The sequence below is a fragment of the Hyperoodon ampullatus genome (assembly GCF_949752795.1).
Source record: "Hyperoodon ampullatus genome assembly, chromosome: 3".
In the NCBI taxonomy this organism is placed as follows: domain Eukaryota; kingdom Metazoa; phylum Chordata; class Mammalia; order Artiodactyla; family Ziphiidae; genus Hyperoodon; species Hyperoodon ampullatus.
This window is the reverse complement of record NC_136916.1, coordinates 165,853,899-165,875,177: the sequence shown is the minus strand read 5'-3', so window position 1 is coordinate 165,875,177 and position 21,279 is coordinate 165,853,899. Positions and strand designations below refer to the sequence as shown.

The 21,279-nt window shown below is 45.3% G+C and overlaps 1 protein-coding gene across 1 annotated transcript in view; it reads left to right on the top strand.

Annotated features, from left to right (window-relative positions):
• The window catches only part of FOXN3 (forkhead box N3), a 238,618-nt gene that overhangs the window by 41,387 nt on the left and 175,952 nt on the right, over window positions 1-21,279 (top strand). Inside the window, exon 3 of the mRNA XM_079701401.1 lies at window positions 15,796-15,932. Within this exon, the coding sequence (XP_079557527.1) occupies window positions 15,796-15,932 (137 nt within the window). The remainder of the gene's footprint in view (window positions 1-15,795; window positions 15,933-21,279) is intronic.

The window sequence follows — 21,279 nt, the reverse complement described above, 5'->3', positions numbered from 1 at the left end:
AGAAAGCCAGGAGAATAAATACCCTGCCCTCATTCTCCTCCCACCCTAACTTCTCTCACTGGTACCTCCCATTGGAGGACGCAGACTGGAGGTCAGTGGGCCCGGGAGACTGTCCATGTGTCTACACGTGTCAGCCTCCGAGGGTTGTGAGCAGAGCAGAGGAGGGTAGAGTGGCCTGCGGGGTGGAGGGAGTCTATCCAGCACGCTTGTAAGATATAGAATGGGGGGGGACTAAGAACTGTTGCGTTGGTCCTCACGTGCCCTGAATATCTAGTGCATGTGTGTGCTTAGCCCTGGCAGAGGCCAGAGAGGAATGGGGCTCCTGGTGGTCGGGTGCATCACAGTGGGAGGTTTGTAAACAATATCTAAAGATCTTTCCTTAATTTAAAATACCTAAACAGGGACTTACCTGGCGGTCCGGTGGTTAAGACTCTGCACTTCCACTGCAGGGGGTGCGGGTTCAATCCCTAGTTGGGGGACTAAGATCCTGCATGCCACGGGCGTGGCCAAAAATAAAACAACAACAACAGCAAACCGCAGTAAACAGAACCCCCAACTCCTTTCGGCTAAGTTTTTTTTTTTTTCCTTTTTGTGGTACGCGGGCCTCTCACCGCTGTGGCCTCTCCCATTGCGGAGCACGGGCTCCGGACGCGCAAGCCCAGCGGCCATAGCTCACGGGCCCAGCTGCTCCGCGGCACGAACCCGCGTCCCCTGAATTGGCAGGCGGACTCTCAACCACTGCGCCACCAGGGAAGCCCTCAGCTAAGTTGTAATAGTCTTCATTTTCAAGTGTTTGATACTTACTTTCCCATCACTGGAGGATGGTACAAAATCCGGGGAGATCTCTCCCAAAGGAGAGCTTCCCTTCCTCCAGGGCTCCCTTTGGGAATGCAGAAGACAGAGCTGGCCTTCTGAGCAGGACGCATCCCCACAAGCTCTCCTTGTGTATATGGAGAGTCTCTCTGAGCTGGGACTCCTGGGACCCACCGCACAGGTTCACCACAGCTTAAATGCCCAGAGCATGCTTTCCATTCAAGAGCCCCTGCAAGCTGTAAGTTGTCCTCAGGGCTGCCACATGGGGGAAGGAAGTGCTGCCGGAATAGATGCTGTCTTTTGTCGTTTTTGTTTTGGGGAACAGCTGCATCGTTGAAACACCCGAAGTACAACATTTCTTTCTGTTGTCTTAAAAGACAACAATGCGTTATAGATGCACTTATAAGTACTCATTATGTACTTATAAGGACATAACGTATCAGAAATGTAAATCACATCCTCCCTGTGGTGTGTGGACCCCACAGGCCGTCTAGACCTTACCCCAGAAGTTGAGTGTAATTTAAGGCTGTGTTTATGTTGCCAAACAAATCCAGTGTAGATGGTTCCAGCAGAAGGATGTTGGAGTTTAGCTTTTTCTCACCCATTTTAGAACATGTCCATCAAACCAAAGCCCTTTCTCTCCTAATTCCCTTTGAGAATTTCTTTAAAGTAGCACATGGTTTTAAGAATCACCTTCCTGCCAGGTGAATTCAGAGACGTGGGGTCCCACCTGGAAGGGAGAGGATGTAAAAAACATTGGGACAAACATACACAAGTTGCCCCAGTTTGTGGGATTCTGTTTATCTTGGTACAGCCCTTTCTGTAGATTGTTGGAACCCTCTGAATGCTAAAGATTTGAAAACACTTCCAGGAGGCTGGATTTTCTCATGGAAGCAACATGATTTGGTGGAAAGATTGGTGGGGGGGACAACTCAGAAGCCTGTGGCTGGCTCTGCTTCTTGCTGATTAGGATCTAGGGAAGCCCCTATCTTTTCGGAGCCTGTTTTTCTTGGCTATAAACAACCCGAATCTTCTCAGATTCCTTCATTGAGTTGTTTAGGGCCACCTGAGATATTTGATTGCCCTTCGAAATTTGCTTTACAAACAGAAAGGTGATGTTTTGTCTGCAGAGGGTCACGTGCCAGCAATGCAAATATAAAGTCATCATAATAACAATAGTAACTTTTTGACTGTTTTTCATCTGACATGAACGATTAAAGAAAATGTGTATGTGAATAAGTGTATGTGTATCAGAAAGCATCTGTATGCACACTCCCATTTAAGGATGTACATCACTTCGTACAGTAGATCATCCCCAAATGATTCGTGATTTGACTCGGAAATGTGTGATAGGTTTTCTTGCAGCTGGTTACCTACCTACTAGTGTTGGTCACAGGACTCTTACTTTGGTGGTGACATGCACGGGTTCCTGAGTCAAACTGAGGCAAGTTAGTTAACTTGTTTGAACCTTAACTTCCTTATCGGTAGGGCCATCCTACTACCCACCTTCTAGGTTTGTTGGGCGAACTAAACGAAATAATGCACATGAAATGCTAGGTTGGTGCCTGGCACATGGTGAGTTCTTGGTCAGTGTTCACGGTCATTGCTGTTACTACCACCGCTACTCACGTATGTGTAGCTTGAGTTCCGACTTGGACTGACATTTAGGCCAAGTGACTCTGCAAGATCCTGAGTGAGTTAAAATTTCTTGTGTATAAAATTTCCATGGATAATCAAGGGCTGGCTGTTTTGGGAAACCTTAATTAATCATTGTGGCATGGTCTGAGTGTGGTTGGTAGGAATCCCCGGGTATCCCTGGGCAACGCACCTAGCGTCCCTGTTTCTCCCCTCCCCCGTGGGGGGATCATATGCCGGCCGCAGGAGTCCTTCCCGAGATCCAGTTCAGGACTGAGGAGCCGGTGGTCAGAGAGGACTTTTACACCGTGAGATGAAAGGCGCTCTGTAGTAAGCCAGAGATACCCACCCCCGCCCAAGCATTGTAATCAGGTAACTCAGGACCCTTGGCAGACTTTCTCCGGAGGTCCTGTGCTTGGCTATCAGGTCGCCTTGTGTAATTGTCAGTTGTTAGGAACCTCATGAGCTTCTGGTTGTCTCTCTAGAGGGCTGTTCTCTGTGTTGTGCCCCTCAGGTTGCAGTGAGTTCTCAGGTGAGCTGAGAAGCATCCAGAAGCAGGTGTGCTGTCCCAGGTTGCCTCTGTGGCCCTGTACGAATCTTCTAGGTCACTGTGCTTGTGGCCCAGGTGAATCCCCATAGTGACCAGTGCTCAGTTTTGACACTGGCCTTTCCGGGGGACATGTATCACATTATCACCAAAATCAGCAGTCTGTGGGAGAGACATGCGGATACCGAGGTATCTGCCCTTTTGCAGAACCTCCCAGGAACACAGTTTGTGAGGATGATATGATGATGAGGTTAAGGGTGTAATTTGCTTTTTAAATACACTTGACCCTTGAACAACAGGGATTTGAACTGCTCGGGTCTACTTTTGTGCAGGGTTTTTTCAGTAAATATATTGGAAAAAATTTTGGACATTTGTGACCATTTGAAAAAACTGGCAGGCGAACTGTGTAGCCTAGGGATATTGAAAAAAATTAAGGAACATACAAAATATGTGTTAATTGTGTATGTTATTGGTAAGGCTTCTGGTCAACAGTAGGCTCTTAGTAGTTGAGTTTTGGGGGAGTCAAGGGTTATACAAAGCCTCTCACAGTTGTGGCCTCTCCCGTTGCGGAGCACAGGCTCCGGACGCGCAGGCTCAGCGGCCATGGCTCACGGGCCCAGCCGCTCCGCGGCATGTGGGATCCTCCCGGACCGGGGCACGAACCCGTGTCCCCTGCATCGGCAGGCGGACTCTCAACCACTGCGCCACCAGGGAAGCCCCAATATACAAAGATTTTTGACTGTGCATGGGGGCCTGGGGGTCCGTGCCCCCCAACCCCTGCATTGTTCAAGGGTCAGTCGTACTCAGAAAAGGGCCTCAGGGAGACTCAGTGTGAGGCCAAGAGAGGACGTTTAGACACCAGGAAGCTCAGGCCTCACCAAGGTTTTCATGTGGTTCCTAGGGTCCAGGTCAGCGAGTCTTTTTGGGGGACTCTGTTCACTTATATTTTTCTTCATCACTAATCGCAGGATCAGATCATCCTCTGACTCTGTCTCCCCTCCCCTCTCTGCCTAGCGCTCTGTCAGGCATGTGTTCCTTTGGCGTTCTGGACCACCCACCTCTTATCTGCAATTGTCCTGGACACCCTCTCCCTGTCCCGCAACAAATTCGGCCACTCCCTCTGCTCCCAGGGCCCCATGGATTCTGTCTGACTAGCACCCACAGTAATATCAAAAGAATCTCACAGGGTCATTTGATCATTATTGCTTCCCCCACCTGGGTCAGGGATGGTTTCAGATTTATCCTCGTAGCGGACGCTACAACATCAGGGACCCAGGCTGTGCTCAGATACCATTTGTTGAAAGTGTCTCCTTTGCGGTTGGGATGCTTGCGCTAGAATTTAGAGGCACTGTAAAGGTAACTTCTCCTTCAAAGTGGGCCGAGTTGCTTATAGCAAAATACTGTGGCGAGAAGCTGGATTCCCAGCCTAGGAACTGCCAGCAAAGACCCCATGGGGACGGACCATCAGGGAGAGCGGGTGACTCGTTGGTCCCGTGGCCAGTGGTCTGCTCTTTAAAAGACCAACCAACTGGGCTTCCCTGGTGGCGCAGTGGTTGAGAGTCCGCCTGCCGATGCAGGGGACGCGGGTTCATGCCCCGGTCCGGGAAGATCCCACATGCCATGGAGTGGCTGGGCCCGTGAGCCATGGCCGCTGAGCCTGCGCGTCCGGAGCCTGTGCTCCGCAACAGGAGAGGCCATGACAGTGAGAGGCCCGCGTACTGCAAAAAAAAACCACAACAACAACCAACCAAGCCAACCAAACTACCAACCCAGCGTGCGTGTTCTACTGAGAGGGTCTTTATGATTATTTAAAAAAAGTAAAAGGCCGTAATCGTTAAGCTCCAGCCCAGTAGACACACAGCCTGTAACTGTAACTCTTACCTGGCCAGGCACATTTAACAACTCTTAGTTATGGAAATAAGGTGATCAAATTATATGTGCCATTTAGATAAGATCACATTGGAACATTTAAAAATAGATGAGTAACTATGGACAACCAGAAGATAAAGTGGCACTGGTGGGCCAGTTGTAATCCAACCACGGGTGTCTCTGTCAGACCCACGTGGGCCTTTGTCACCCTCCATAAAACGTTATTGCGGTAATTCTCATTTGCCACGTTTGAATCACTTTTTAAAAAGTAGAGGTACCAGAAGGAGTGTAAGTTCGGTCCAGAGCTGAAGCTGGCTGTCATCTTCTCACCTCTCCATAGTGGGTTTATAAAAATCCTTTCCTGGGTCTTGAACTTTTAAAATAACTGAGTTCTTATTTCTGACAGTGTACTGAATGGTGAGTTTTACCTCCCCTCCTATTTACTAGCTTTAAGTCAGTTTGCTTTTTAAATTGGGGGAAAAAAAGGCCTGAAAAAGGCAAGTCAATATATGTCTTTTATTCTCCCATGTAGCCTCTTTGCAATTTGCTTATGCAGTTTTAACTCTAAGGTTGTAGATGTGATGCAAACAACTGTTATTTATAAATTTTAAAACGGAATATATCCACATTCCAAACAACTTTATCACGTACCGTCCTGTTTTATATATTTATATATAACCTGTTTTATATCCAGTGACAAATAAAACCTTGTAAATTTGCTCATCTTTGTTTCTGTAATAAAGTTATTAGCAGTTAAGTGGTCATGTAGGATTTATTTATCTATCCATATATCCTCTGTGTATGTGTATGAGAGAGAGAGAGAGGGAGGACTGTTTGATGCCACAATATCTTGATTTCATTTGAGTAGTAATTTCACTCTTTGAAGTGGTGTAGCACGGCTGGTATTACAAGTATATAAAACCACCAGCTTTTTATATTTCCTGTGTGTTTGGGGAGTGTATGAAGTTTTTGTAAACTTCTCTGTGTCTGTATTTCTTCTCAGCTTGCCTAGGCTAATACTGTGAGGTTTCAGAAAGGGAAGAATCGTTGACTCTTATTTGCTCAAGGGCCCCAAAGGACAGATTGGTGAAACTAATTGTGAGAATTCCAAGATTTAGTTGGATAAAAGCAGTGATTTTAAAGATGCCAATTCTTTGACTTTCTGGCTTGGAGTATCAGGGTGCGTGTGTGCGTGCCTGTGTGTGTGTGTGTGTGTGTGTATGTTCCCTTTTCTTTATTAGAACTTACCAGCATAGAGTTTGACAGTATTTTTAAGTAAATGTCTTCTAGGTGTTTTGGTAATCATTTTATTATTGATTGTTGTTAGTGCACTAGCTCTTGACTGCCTTTGGTAGTTGGAAAACAGTAGTCTAGAGGGCACCAAAAATAACTCATTTCAACCCAAACAAACACTTGCTAGCTTTGCCAGCCTCCATGAGTTGATGTGCTTCACAGTTTCCCTCCCTTTGGCCTCTCCTAACCCCCGGTGGAAATTAGAGTGATGAGCTGTGGAAGTCAGCATCATGGTGAGTGATAGAGGAGAGATTCCTGTAGAGCAAGAGCCATTGGTGGTAAACTCCAATCAACTGGTGTCCTTCAGCCATTCCCACCCCGACCCAGCTTCACCTGCCAGGTTTGTCCTAGAGATCAATTTGGTTTAAGGCAGATCTTGGGGCTATTTTGGTTTTATTTAGGTGTTAATGCAAGGAAATGATTGACTTTTCCTGCACCAGTTAAACACACACACACAGTCTGTCCAGCTTCTCCACTGGAGGTGAAGCATTTTCCTCAGGCCTAAAAAGTGCCTTCCCCACCTGTGCCACCTGCATTCCCTCATCCCCATCTCCATGGATGCTTGGTGAAGGGAGGGAGGCTCTCAGAGACAGCCGAGGCACGCTTGTGGAAAAGCCTCATTATAGAGCTCAGGTGTCTGAATATTGTACAAGTGACATGTTATCTTGATTTCCATCTTCCTAGCTTTTAGAATACATGTGTAAAATAATAGCAAGATGATTGCGGGATTGGAGGAGATTTGTGTATCTGATATTCAGAAGTTGCAATGTTAGTGAGTTCGAAATAGTCAGAGGCTGTGAATCTCAGGGGCTCTGTGTCCAGCTCCCGATGCCCACAAGCTGGGCTGGTCCTCCAGGTACTGGGGCTGCCCTCCCCGCCTGCAGGGCCGCTCCCCAGAATGAAGCTAGACTGAGACCCACCAGGCCAGGGTCTTGAGAGAGGGATTCCTGTCTGGACCAGGTATGTAATATGTCTTTTCCATTCCTCCTTCTGCTTTTGGAAAACAAACAAACAAAAAAACTATTTAGAAAGCAAAGTGGGACATTTAAAACACTGCAAACAGTTTGGGAAATCCAACTGTCTGTTGTGATTTCTTTTTAAAACTATCTTTCTTCTGGAGTAGTTGTCTATTTTGTTATGATGTATCTAGAAAAAAATTCTTTGTGATCAGTTTTGTTCTTTTTCCCTCTCTCCTCCTCTGTTTCATGTATTTGGCTAATTTTTCAGATCCTTTTCTTTATTTTACTTTCTTTTTTCTTTTTTTTTGGCTGTACCCACTTGCGGGATCTTAGTTCCCTGACCAGGGATCGAACCCATGCCCCCTGCATTGGAAGCGTGGATTCCTAACCACTGGACCGCAAGGGAATTCCCCAGATCCTTTTCTTAACAGTTTTAAATTTTAAAAATCCCCCTTGATGTTTTTAGATTATAAATTATAGAATTTTAGGACAAAAAGAGTCTTTAGGAGTCACTCACTTGCTAAATAAGCATCTTGTTGTGGTATGACGTTACTGGCACTTGTTAGAATAACTTTTCTGTTTTATTTGTTTTTTCCAGTTTCACCCAACTTCTCCTGTGATGTCCTTTGACAGGAAGTAGAATTAAATTAAGTGTCTTTTTCACGCTGGGTATGGTGTTAGGCGCATTTTATATGTTATCACCTTTAAGCCCAACAAGACTGGGAGAAGCTTGTTTTACCTCTAGTATGTAGGTGAAGAAACTGGCAGTCAGAGAGGACAAGAGGTTTATTCCTGGTAACACCACAGTAGGGTAGTGGTGTAGACAAGATCCACACAGGCGGATCCCTTTGTTGCTTGGGAGCCATGTGCGGGGTTGCATTCTAGAATTCTCCCTGGGAAGCCCTGGCATTGCCTCTTGCCCCCTCACTGGTCAGAGTCAGTGAAGAGTGTTTGCCTCTCACTGTTGACAGCCCCAGGGAGCATGAACCTCAGAAAGCCAGACTCTGTCCTGGGGCTTTGATGGGAAAGTTAGAGGAGGGATGGGGAGAACACAGTCTCCAAGGGGCTGCAGTTTCTAGCGGGGGCAGCCTGGGGTAGGGGAGTAGCTGGAGAGGGCGTGGGCATTGGGTGGGCCCGTAGGAGGAGCTGGCCTGACGGAATATGTGTGTGTGTGTTGTGTGCTTGTGTGTGTATATGTGCACAAGTGCGAGGTTTCAGCACCTTTGTCCCCTGCAGGACTCATCCTTTCCCTCCTCTGCCAACCTACACTGCATTGGCCAGCTTGTGCAGTCCTTTAGAGTTGTGTATTGTTTGTCTTCCTCTGGAGGTTCTGCACCCTAAAAAATGGACCCTGCCTTGTGTCATGGTTACAGGTGTTGTTAAATGGCCTGCTTCAGAATGAGGCACAACAGCATTATTCCCTAAGTCAGCTGTCTCCCCACCCTGTACCAGGGCAGCGTGGAGGGTAGGGCCTCTCCACTCAGGAGGTGGCAGGTTTAAGGTCTGAAGGGTAGGGACCTCCCTTGGGAAGTCCTGGGTTGCCACAGGGTCCTGGCACCCAGGGGCCTCGATGCACAAGGAAGCGACTGAAAGAGAGGAGCATCCTCAGAGCCTCGTATCCCTCCTGGCATCACTCCAGTGCCCACGACTTTGCTTTGTTCTGTTTTGAGCCTTTCATTTCTACCTTAGTACATCTGATATAAAATGCTTACTTTGGGGCTTCCCTGGTGGCACAGTGGTTGGGAGTCCGCCTGCCGATGCAGGGGACACGGGTTCGTGCCCCGGTCCGGGAAGATCCCACATGCCGCGGAGTGGCTGGGCCCACAGCAGTGAGAGGCCCGCATACCGCAAAAAAAAAAAAAAAAAAAAAGCTTCCTTCGGACCAAGGAAAGTACCATCAGACAGTGGAAAACAAATAACCATGTGTGATTTTTTTTTTTAAGATGAAATTTGCATTATTTCACCATTTGGCTAGTATTCCCCCTCACAGGGCAGGGCCTGCATGTTTTGGAGCTTGATGTCAAGGAAAGCTGGCTATTTAATATTTTACCATCATGATCAGGAGGGTAGTGTTTGTGGAGCTTTTATTATGCGCCATGCATAGGATTATCTCATTTAATCCTTGCAACAGTCCTGTGAATCAGGTATTATTATATCACTCCCTTTTTATAGATGAGGAAGTTGAAGCTCAGAGGAGTTAAGTAACTTGCCCAAAGCGCCCAGAACTGAAAAATGGCAGTGTTGGGAAGCTAGGAAGGAGATGGGGAATTGAAGGTACGTGTATACTAAGTAATCTGTAGTAACACATCCTCAAAGCATAGAGTTAGGAGCCCGTGAGATGATTTAGTCTGACCATCTAATTTATAGATGAGAAACTGAGACCCAGAGAGGGAAAGTGAACTGGACATACACATTGACTTTCAGAAGCAGTGGTGTTAGGTGCAGCTCAACAAATACTAATATGTGTACTCATCACTGATGGGCATACTTACTTCAGTGAGCGTCCATACCTCTTCCCTCCCGCATCCCTGCAGATGGGCCCCTTTCCTGCCTTGGAGCACTTGACTTAGATCATCATTGGCATCCCCTCCCCAATCCCACAGGACCCAGCCCAACTCTCTTAGTGCCTGAAGACTCCCCTTACCTGGTTTTAGGTTCCCAAACTACAGGAGCTTTGAGTCTGAACGCTGGGTTCAAGTGCAGAAGCTGTAGAGAGGGACCAGCCAACAGCCTGTGTTTTTGTAAATAAAATATTATGGAAACACAGCCATGTCTGTTCATTTACATCCGTGGTTGCTTTTGTTCTGCAACGGCAGAGGTGAATAGTTGCGACAGGGACCATGTGGCCTACAAAGACTAAAATTTTTTTTTTTTTTTGGCTGTGTCATGTGGCTCGTGGGATCTTAGTTCCCCAACCAAGAATTGAACCCGTGCCCCGTGCTGTGGAAATGCCAACTCCTAACCACTGGACCACCAGGGAATTCCCAACAAAGACTAAAATAGTTACTCTGATCCTTTAAGAAAATGTTTACCAGTGCCTGCTGTAGAAGAATCAGTTAATGTTAAACCTCTGAAGCCAGACCACCTCAGATCTACCTTTCTGTGTCCGTAAGCCTTTGCTATAAAGTTTGGGGTCAGTGAGGGGACAGCAGAGGGAAGGGAGTGGCATATGTCCAGCAAGTTCCTTCACGTACCTTAATCAGTAGCTCTTAATACAAAGGCTCAAAGGTTGTACGTTCACCTGAGCACTGGATTTCCCCCTGCCTCCCAATCTGACCTAGTTACTCAAATCAAACCATTATTCTTCTCTTTTCTTTACCTGCCACTTCTAATCCATTGCCAGGTCCCATTGCTTCTCCAGATTACATCCCGAAGCTGCCCTCTCTTCTACGTCACTGCTGCCACCTGGTCACGTCGGGCCTGGGCTATGGCATCAGCTCATCACAGATCCCGGCAGGTCCTCTTCCGCTCCCAACCCTTTTATTTTTCACACAGCAGCAAGTTCCTGTCTTCCAACTCACAACTCTCTTTATTTCCTTCACAGCAGGCAGTACAGTCTGTCATGATCTTGCTTATTTATTTCTTGACTTACTTACCGCCTTCTTCCCCGTCCAGAATCCAAGCTTCAAGAGAGCAGTTGCCTTATTGTATTGTTCTGTATTCACTAATGTACCCCCATGGTGCCTGGCATACAGTGGGTACCATATGGGTGAGGGAACGGAAGAGGGTGGGTGGTGTTGGAAACATCCGTGGAAATGGCATATCAGAAACATCAAAAGGGATTGTTTGGAATTGACGTGTACACACTGCTATATTTAAAATGGATAACCAGCAAGGACCTAGTGGACGGCACAGGGAACTCTGCTCAATATTATGTAACAACCTAAATGGGAAAACAATTTGAAAAAGAATAGATACATGTATATGTATAACTGAATCACTTTGCTGTACACCTGAAACGAATGCAGCATTGTTAATCATTATACTCCAGTACAAAATAAAGAGTTAAAAAAAAGTGGAGGGCATTGTTTCAGAGTCACCAGAAACACGTATCCAGCTCGCTGCTCCATTTTGCCATGGGTCCTGCCTCATTAACCCCCATCCCCAAGCATGGTCCCTCCTCTGTGAATTGGGGTCACATTGAGGGAGTCCTCCGTTACAGCTGGGAAAGGGCTTTATCCCTCAGAAGTGACGAGAAGGAAGAAAGTGGAAACCATTGCTCTAGAACAGTGTTTACCACCCTTTTTGGACCCAGATCCCCAGTAAGAAGTGTATGTTACTTTGTGATCCACTGTACACCAACACGCAGGTGTACTCACACACACATTTCACAAAATATTACTTTAGTACAGATGCTTTCTAAGCTGTTCTATTTGGTTCTAGTCTGTTCCATGAAGGCAGTGCTGGTTGTGACCCATTACATTGACTGTATGCCCCATTAATGTATCATGGGCCACATTTTGTAAATAATGTTTTAAAATACGGTTTATCCTCAGGGACAACCTAGTGAAGAGACCCGCAGTGAAGGCTGGATGTTTGGCAGACTGGCCAGTGCTGCCGTGCGGGTCTGCGGAGCTCCGGGAACAGGGAGAAATTCATGGGCTGCCGGGGATGCCCCTGGATCCAGACCTCTCAGGGAAAAAGCAGTTATCCTTAGAAGTTAGATTTAAGATTTAATTTAGTTGTTATTCTTATCTCTCTCTTTTTTTAAAACCCTTCTCACTAATCAGTTCTTTCTACAATATAGGTTCTCCTGGTCTTTTTTTTCCTGCTATGTACTGATGTTTTTATTGCTAACAAGGAATTGTCTATTATTCCCCAGGTGCTTTTTTTTTGTTTTTTTTGCGGTACGCGGGCCTCTCACTGCTGTGGCCTCTCCCATTGCGGAGCACAGGCTCCGGATGCGCAGGCTCAGCGGCCATGGCTCACGGGCCTATCCGCTCCGCGGCATGTGGGATCTTCCTGGACCGGGGCACGAACCCGGGTCCCCTGCATCGGCAGGTGGACTCTCAACCACTGCGCCACCAGGGAAGCCCCATCCGTATGTTTTTACTCCTTTTTCCTTTTCACATTAGTTTTCTCAAACTCTGTGTGTGTGTGCGCACACGCCCGTGCTCATGTAAGAAAGATCTTCCTTCACCTCTCCCTTCCTTCACAGACACGTTTTTGTCTTAAATATATATATATTTATATATATATAATATATAAAAACATATTTATAAATATGCATTTTATATATTATATATTTATAAATATAGAAAATATGTATATTTATATATTTTATAAAAATATATTACCTATCTAAATATATATAAATACTTTTCAAATATGAAAATGTGTCTATGAATAGAAATCTTTCTTTCCTTATTATCTTGAATTCCCTAACATTTAATGGTGCATGAGCCTCTCAGTTATTATGGTTCAGAAAAAGAAATCCATATTCTTTAGATGAGATGCAGATAATTCTGAAAGCTCTGACCCTCAAACTTATTATGCAACTCTAATCAAATTACACCCTTTTCTCCCCTGTTATGGGCATTAAATGTAATTTTTCCTGGCCGAATAAACTTGAGCATTCTCTGCTCTGCATAGTTCCATTTTAAAAGTTTTCAAGTCAACCTTTTTACTATTCTGAACTGTTACATGAAACCAACGAGAATGCTTGCAAATAAGATGCGGTGCCAGCCTCTTTCATGTTCCTTCCAAGCTCTGCCTAGAGCTCTCCACTGGAAAATCATTGGAGGGGTTTGAGGGATCTACAGTGTCCCCATAGGTGTGTCCTGAAGATGCTTTTTTGGCTTATTTTCTTCTCTCTGGAAATTCTGAGCGTGAGATATTGAAATGAGTGTTTGGTCTGTGAAAATCTATCACAGTTCCAGACCACGCTCACTGTAAAATGCAGAACTGATCAAGGTAGGAGCCGTGATGATCCCAAGCTCGGGCACGTTGCCTGCAGTGAAGATGCTGTGAATGTGTGCTGACCAAGTTTGGAATTAAACCTTAGCTTGGTGGTCACTGTGCGAAGACCCGAGCAAAAGAAAACTTCTAGTAGGGAAGTCAGAGTTGGCTTCCTGCGCAAGGGAGAAGTAACATGGAGTGAGAGATTCATAGGAGGGCGATGGCGGAGTGGGGTGGCAATAAAGTGAGGCGTCTTAGAAAGTAGGAAAGCTCTCCAGAGTGCACTTGCTGAGCCGGGACCAATGGCACTCCTGTAGATTAATACTTAGTCCTCACGTGGAAGGTCTGCTTGCTGGAGGCCCCACCCACTGCCTCTGTTGGAATTTGGTGATTCTTTCATGATGGGAAAATCAGATGTGGAAAGCATGGTGCAGCCAGCTTTGCCTTCTTTCTTCTGTCCAAAAGGAGCTGCTCGTGGTCCCCTCCGCCCTCCGCCATCTATCGAATGCCTATACGTTCTCCACTGTTCTAGGTGTTTCCTGTCATGTGGACCGCACACCTTTCTCTAAGGGGGTCTTTATTTTGCCACGGAGGAAGCCTGGACTTTCTAGGGGACCCTGATTTGCCCAAGACCACACAGGAAACATCTGTCTGGCTTTAGAACTCCCATTCTTAATTCTTACTATAGCTCGGCCTGCCTCTTGTACCTGCACCCCAATCCTGCGGGGTTTTCCCCTTTTTCTTCTGGTAAATAGTAGTGTAGTATAATAAACAAGATGCTAAGGATTAGGAGAAACCGCCTTCTTGGCTTATTGTTATTTCCCTTCATTTGTTTGTCATATTTTTATTCCCTGTAAGATTAAACGGCCCTACCCTGAAAGCCACCTTGATGGAAACAGAAGCCCTGTGTGGTTCCCAGAACCAGGGTAATCTCACTGCAGAAACGTTTGGGTTGCACATGGGCCCTGGCCCTCCAACTAGCTAGTTGGGAGCCTTGCCTTCAAGGGGATTGGAAAGGGAGTCCCACTGGCACAGGGCTCGACAGGGAGCCTTTGATGGACTCAGGCCAGGACCCCTGCTGCCGAGGAGTTGACTGGCTTTTGTGATTTGCTTTACGTTACCCAGATTTGGTAGTTACTGGTCTTCCCCCACGCCTCTCAGCATCTTGGCTTTTGCTTTCTTCTAAAAAGTGTGCTGCACAGCTTTTTTCCAAAGGACAGAATGGAAGGTCCAGGGCTGATCATTGGTGGCCTTGACTGCTTTACCCGGAAAGTGTCATTAGTCCCCCTTCTGGGCTTGAAAATGTATGCATGGAAGGAAAAGACCACGTAGGGTGTTGAGTTTTCTAAAGTTGAAATCTTTCATTTCTTTAAGCATCGGGTGGTTAAACTGGGAGCTTTGGTGTTTAGCCCAGGCAGGTTGGCCTGACTGGGACTGTGTTTGGGGTCAGGCCTGCACTTGAGGGTCGGGTGGGGGGAGCAGCGGTGGTTGGGGGGGAGCAGAGGCTGTAGCCCTGGACCTTGGCTTTGAGCCATTCCCTGTGCTGCGTGCGTCGGTGGTGTTGATAGTAAAGAATTTTAAGGGGTTCTGTGAATAAGTTTGTAAGTAAACTGTCTGGTAAGCTGATGACTGAAATACAAATTTTTGAAACTTTAAAGGTTTTAGGAATAATTTATTTTTAGTTCTCCTTCTAAGGGATTTTCTTGGACTTTGCCCCCTGCATAATAGTTAAATGATTTTCTTGTTTGCTTTCTAAGTCTTCCTGTAGTATAATAGTTGTGAAAATTAGCGAGTCATTGGCTGGAAGCTTGGGGTGGGTGTGGGTTTATATAATTTGACTTCTTTTCTCTCCAAATCAGTAAATGTTTACAAATGACCTTATCAAGCAGCTTGGGTACATTCGGTCACTTGAAAGCGAGCAGTCAGAACAGTGACTGCGCATCATACCAGCCTGCCGCCAGATCCAGCGGGCCTCAGAGGCAGGTCTTACATTTGTTTTATAAAATGCTGTGTGCCCAGAACGAAAGCGTCCAACTGAAAGTGGGCCTCCGAGCAAGTCTCCCTCTTTCCATGGAACCAGTTTGATAAAATTTGTATTTTAAAGTTTCTGACTTCTGAAGATTCAGGTCTGGAGCAAAATCCAGAATGGAGGATATCAAAAAATAAGTCCTGGATTCTGGCTAAGGTTTACCACTGCTGCCTGAGTTCTTTTGTTTCTTTGGGAAGGTCATTACAGAATTCCATTTGAAGCTTAAATGTCATTCTTTTGTTAAGCAGGAAAAAACAAGTGGATTACTTTTCTGTTTTTGTAAAGTGGCACCGATGTAATATGGTTTGAAAACATAACCCTCGAATTTTTAAAGCAGAGACAGAGTTTTGAGGGTGTCTCTGCCCTCTTTTTCTCTCAACCCTTGATACCTGACAAATTTAAAACTCACTTTTTAAAGGGGATACATATGTTTTTCAAAGTTGACACTGAAAAATAATAAGGGAACTGAGGGTTTTGGTCAGTAGGATATGAAAATTACAATATTATTATAGCAACATCACCTGGAAATAACATATTCATTTTGTTAAACTTAATGTGAATACACAGAAGTGCACTGCCTGGTGTTCTGTTGTCAGAGCACAATAGTACAGTAGTTAAGGCTGGCAGGCAGTTAACAAAGAAGTGAGAGGCTTTTCAAAATAAGTAACTATGATGAGAGTTATACATCTACTTACTGCACAGTAGGTACTGTCTCTGTATTAATCACTTTTGTATTTTATTGTTCTTTGCAGAGTATCGGGAAAGGGTCATTGTGGTGCATAGACCCAGAGTATAGACAAAATCTAATTCAGGCTTTGAAAAAGACACCTTATCACCCACACTCGAATGTGTTCAATACACCTCCCGCCTCTCCTCAGGCATATCAAAGGTAAGCCATTCAGACTTCTTTTGTTTTGAGGTTTGTTTGTTGTCTACTGAAGTTGCATTATTTTGGCAGAGACAGGCACTGAAACGAATTTAATAGGCTGTATGATTTTAAAAATAACTGTAGATAAGTGAGAAGGAAGTTAAGTATTCTTGGAGGCATATCCAATTGTTTTTTCTGCAAACCTTACCGCTTCTGCTGCTTGGGACGAATGTGTCTCCTTCCAGAAGCCTTCATGGTGGGTGAAATAATGTCTTCCTGGGTAGAAACATTTACAAAGGAAGGTTGGCAGCTTTAACATCTCAGAGTGTGGCCGTTTGCAGGGATGAGAGTCCAGGAATGCGCCGGGTAAGCGATTCCAACTTCCCATCCTCCAAGCCAGAGTGTCTCCAGTGTTTCACTGAAGGATGCACAGAGTTGTTGCCGTTCCCCGTCTCCATGTAGACGGTGCTCCAGAGTGATCGTTTTGTTGTGGTTACTTGGTGTTTACCTCTTCAAGGAAAACAGCAAAGAACAGTAGAGACTAGGATTGCGCCTCACATGCCCATTTGTTTTGAGACAGTGAGGTCATGGGTGCCATTTTTACAGAGATAGAATTGGAGGGGAGGATATGCAACCTGTCACTTAAAAAAAATAGGTTACTGTTAGAGTCTAAAACAATAGCCATATAAAACAGAACCAGTTTTTAAAATTGATTTTCTCTTGCATAGTGTTTTGGTTTGAAATCTATCCCTCAACTCTACAAAAAAAAATTATTTTTCTTTAACGTATAGAGATGTTTCTATTGTCACCACTCAGTTAAGAGAATGATCCTTGGACTACAAGTTTACGTCAATGAGGAAAGGCGTGAATTCATAGATGTCGGTAGTTTCACAGTCTGTGTCATTGCGGATTCTTTCCCTAGTCTGGTGTTTGTTCTGCAGAAGGGAGCACAAAGTGATCCTCTGAAACAGCATTAATGAAGTTCTTGTGCATCTCAGTTGAGAAGCATTCCATCACAGGCCTTAGACAATCAGTCTTCAGCAAGAGACGGGGAGGAACAGCTGGGCTCTCTGAGAAGACTGCTGTATGTCTGCCTTCGCTAGGCGATTAGCGTGATGGTAGCCATAGCAACGGCAACATCTCCATAGTAACACGTAGCCGAGACAGGTGCAGTTGCATCACAAGGCTGTTTGTTGCCTGGCAAAAGGACAGGCCATTAGTACTTAGATATGGGCTGTTGCCTTAGAAACAAATAACCCTACATAGCAACTACAGTTGGCTTGAAAGATTTGGGGGCAAAAAAGGTTGTAGCAGCTTTTGTCTGTGTTCATAAAAATCAGTGGAAGCATACTTTATTGGAAATGACAACTTGAGGTCATATAGCTGTAGGAGATAAAATGGGATTTTCCAAAGCAGCCCAGCCAGCATTGTAGAAATGTCCAGAAGGGCAGAGCCATATGCTTGGTTTTCTCCTTGTGGCCGTAACCACTCCTGAAATGGGAGAAAACTGGGTTTGGAGTGGAGACTCACTGATATGCAGGGTTGATGGGGGAGGGGATGACCCGCATTATTGGAATAATTCCCAGATTCTCATGTTCCTTTGTCATTCTGCACCCCTCACCCTCCACACCCCACAGAAAACCCTTCACTTTTCTCCCAGTTTGTACCTCGGAAGTATTTCATATCCTTTTGCCTCTAAGAAGTTAAGAACATAAGCGTTATTCACTGGGTCATATCACTGGTTCATTTAGACCAGTATTTTGTTGCCAAATGTGACCCCAAGGGAAACACAGTAATTATTTAATAATTTGAAGGATTATAGTAGAGCTCTAGAGGTTGCAAGAGGAATGCATACTCAGGCGAGAGGCTTTATGAGCTGGCCTAAGCCTAATGACTTCATTTGATTTTTTAATATAGGAATAAGAATGCAGATGAACTGGAACTTTTGTAATGAAAATAATTTCCAAACGAAAACTTCAGATCCCAGTCTGTCACATCCAGTTCCTCTTCTCCCAGTTGACTGAGGGGAAAAAAAAAAGCTTCTGCCTCTACCCATGCGGGAGCTTAGATTTCACCTCCATAAAGATTACTGGAGTCTTCCCTGGTGGCGCAGTGGTTGAGAGTCCGCCTGCCGATTCAGGGGACATGGGTTCGTGCCCCGGTCCGGGAAGATCCCACATGCCGCGGAGCGGCTGGGCCCGTGAGCCATGGCCGCTGAGCCTGCGCGTCCAGAGCCTGTGCTCCACAACGGGAGCGGCCACAACAGTGAGAGGCCTGCGTACCGCAAAAAAAAAAAAAAAGATTACTGGATGTGGAGTGAGAAGACAGACCAGATTTCAGCCTGCCTCTTCCATGTCTTAACTATAAGAACAAGTCACTTTCTCTTTCCCGGGGACTATAGTTCCTTCATCTGAAAGCTTAGAGTTTGCTTCAGTATCCTGTAGTGTGTAAAATTGTACTAAGGGTCCTAAATGCTGGATGATTGTATAATTCGTATAGCTGACAGTGATGTAGTCAGTTCTGTTCTAAGCCATCGGGCCACTTGTGGATGTGACTTAGGGAAGGTGGAAGTGGGACAAAGCGAGTCATAAAAAAGGGACCACAAATGATGACCTGACACGATCTGGCTGGGTCCTCTGTGATGCAGGGAATCACCTGTCTGCCCCGCAGGATTGCTGTGAGGGGCACCTGGCAAGCGCTTGGATTTCACAGAGCTGGTACTTAGCATGCTGAAGATGGTGATTATACTAGATGGGTGGCTATTGCTAGTACTTGCAGGTGTGCTTGGCAAGTAGTGCTCTGAACCAAGCTGCAGGTGGCTGGAAACTCTGCAGGGAAAATGAAGCATCTGAAAACACTGACCCCGAAACTTTGTTCACGTCCAAATATGATGCTCCACACTGCCACACGGAGACTTGTGCCCCTGTTTTCCAGTATACCCTTTTGAATATTTGTTAGAAGCATCACTGTGATCTCTGCCTTCATCTTCACTGTGTGCTGCACTTTGTTCTTCCTGTGTGCCGTGTCCAAATTTCCCTTTTTTATAAGGACATCCGTTATACTGGATTAGGGGACTACCCTATTCAGTATGATCTAATCTTTTTTTTTTTTTACGGTTCACGGGCCTCTCACCGCTGTGGCCTCTCCCGTTGCGGAGCACCAGCTCCGGATGCGCAGGCTCAGTGGCCATGGCTCATGGGCCCAACCGCTCTGCGGCATGTGGGATCCTCCCGGACCAGGGCACGAACCCGTGTCCCCTGCATCGGCAGACGGATTGTCAATCACTGCGCCACCAGGGAAGCCCACAACCCTTTTCTTAAGTAAGGCATTTCACTAATAAAAATATGGAGAAGCAGAAAGTTAGGAAGTGTTCCGAAAACAAGGATGTAAAAAGCATACCAGAACCACCCTGAATTTGCTCCCAGTGGCCAAACCTGGGACTATATGAACAACAAATAAATAACATAGCATTGGGATATAACCCCAAATATAAAATACATGTCTGTGAATCCATACTGATATAAATAAATGCTCAAATAAAGGAATGAGCGTAGAGACAAATTTCCCATACGGAAGAATTCTAAATAATTTATGTAGATCTTCATCCATTCAAGGAGTGGGAGTTTAACTCCCCACCCCTTGAGTGGCTGCACTTAATGACTTACTTCCAAAGAGCAGAGTGTGGAAAGGGGGTGGGAAAGAAAGTTTATGGTGGAAAACCTGGCAAACACTACCCTGGCCAGGTGGTCAAAGCTAACAGCATCTGTGATGTGAAGTTGACAAGATGTACCTGTGATAACGATGTCAAGAAATGATCACTTCACCTTTGTTGTCCTCCTCCCCCAAATCCCTAACTTCTCTGTAATCAGAGAAAAACATTAGGCAAGGTTTTGTCCCCAAGGTGTGTGTGGGGGGATGTTCTTAAAAATACCTGACTAATTGTCTTCAAAGCTGTCAGGTCATCAAAAACAAGGAAAGTCTGAGAAACTGTTACAGACCAGAGGCTGTAACAGACATGGTGACTAAATGGGTAATGGGATCTCTTGGATAGGTTCCTGGAACAGAAAAAGGACATTAGGGAAAAACTAGTGAAATAGGAATAAAGTGTGCAGTTCAGTTAATAACATATCAGTGTTGGTTCCTTAGTTGTGACAAATGTACCTTAGTAACCTAAGGTGTTAACCTTGGGCAAACTGAGTGTAGGGTCTGTGAGAACTCTCTGCACTGTCTCTGTAACTTTTCTGTTAAAGAAAAAGCAGTCCCCGATGCACAGACTGGTTGAGTTTATCAGTTTAAAATAACCACGTCCCTTTTGTTGTAATGGAAAGTAAAAATCGCTACATCGCTGAGCAGTTTGCCTGACCCATTTGGAGTCTGTCTCTGTCATGTTACAAGACAACTGAAGAGCTGATGAGGACCAGGAGCTCTTGCTTTTACCTCATTCTCCCTAGGATCTGCTGAGCCGTACAAGGGGCTTGGCTGTAAGTTGGCTCTTACAGTTCTTGGAACTCTATTTCTGTGAAATGGCGCTCAACTGTGCTTGGTAGGGCCCCCGAGGCCAAGCTGCCCATGCCAAATCAGCTTCTTTTTGTTCCCAGCTTTTGCCAGTGTGACTTTCAGACTCTAGGTCTGGAAAGAGGAGGGAGGATGGTGGAGTTGGGTTTCTTGCCCATACGTCTTCAGAAAAGTCCTATTATCTGGTTTAATGGTTTTGTTGCCTATGCTCCTCTTTTGTGGATGTGGGATTTCTTATTAATGGATATGCATATTTTAATGCTTTTGATATAGATATTGCCAATTTGCCTTCCAATTTTAGACTCTGTTCCAATCTACACTCCCACCAACTTTTTAGGAATTTTCCCTTTTCTAATCTTTCTCCGTGTCTGATGGTTAAATAAACAGCTCCCCAGTGGGTGACCTTGGCTTTTATGATTTTGATACTTTATAGTGGGGGCCCTTAAACTTGACGATACTCAATTCATACCCCTTAAATAGTGGGCACCCCAAGACAATGTTTATGACAACAGATTGTTTTCAAAAGTTATGTATAGGGTCTTATGTAGCATCCTCTCCGGGATAGGCACCAATCCAAAATCAGTTTACAGAAAAAAAGTTTCAATCATCTCTCACCATAGGCGGAAACAGGTTTTATGATGACTCAAACAGGATGGTTTATAGAGAGTTTCCTGGATGATCATTTTTTCAGAGAAGGGAAATTTAGTAAAATATACCTAATTTGGAAGCCAGAGCCACTATAGTTTTATGCTTCCTTGGTACCTCCAAAGAAATCTCAGCATCTTATCTGCCTATGGTCTATGTGATGGGGCAGCCATGGTTGGGCTTTAGAGGAACATAAACCCTGATTGAG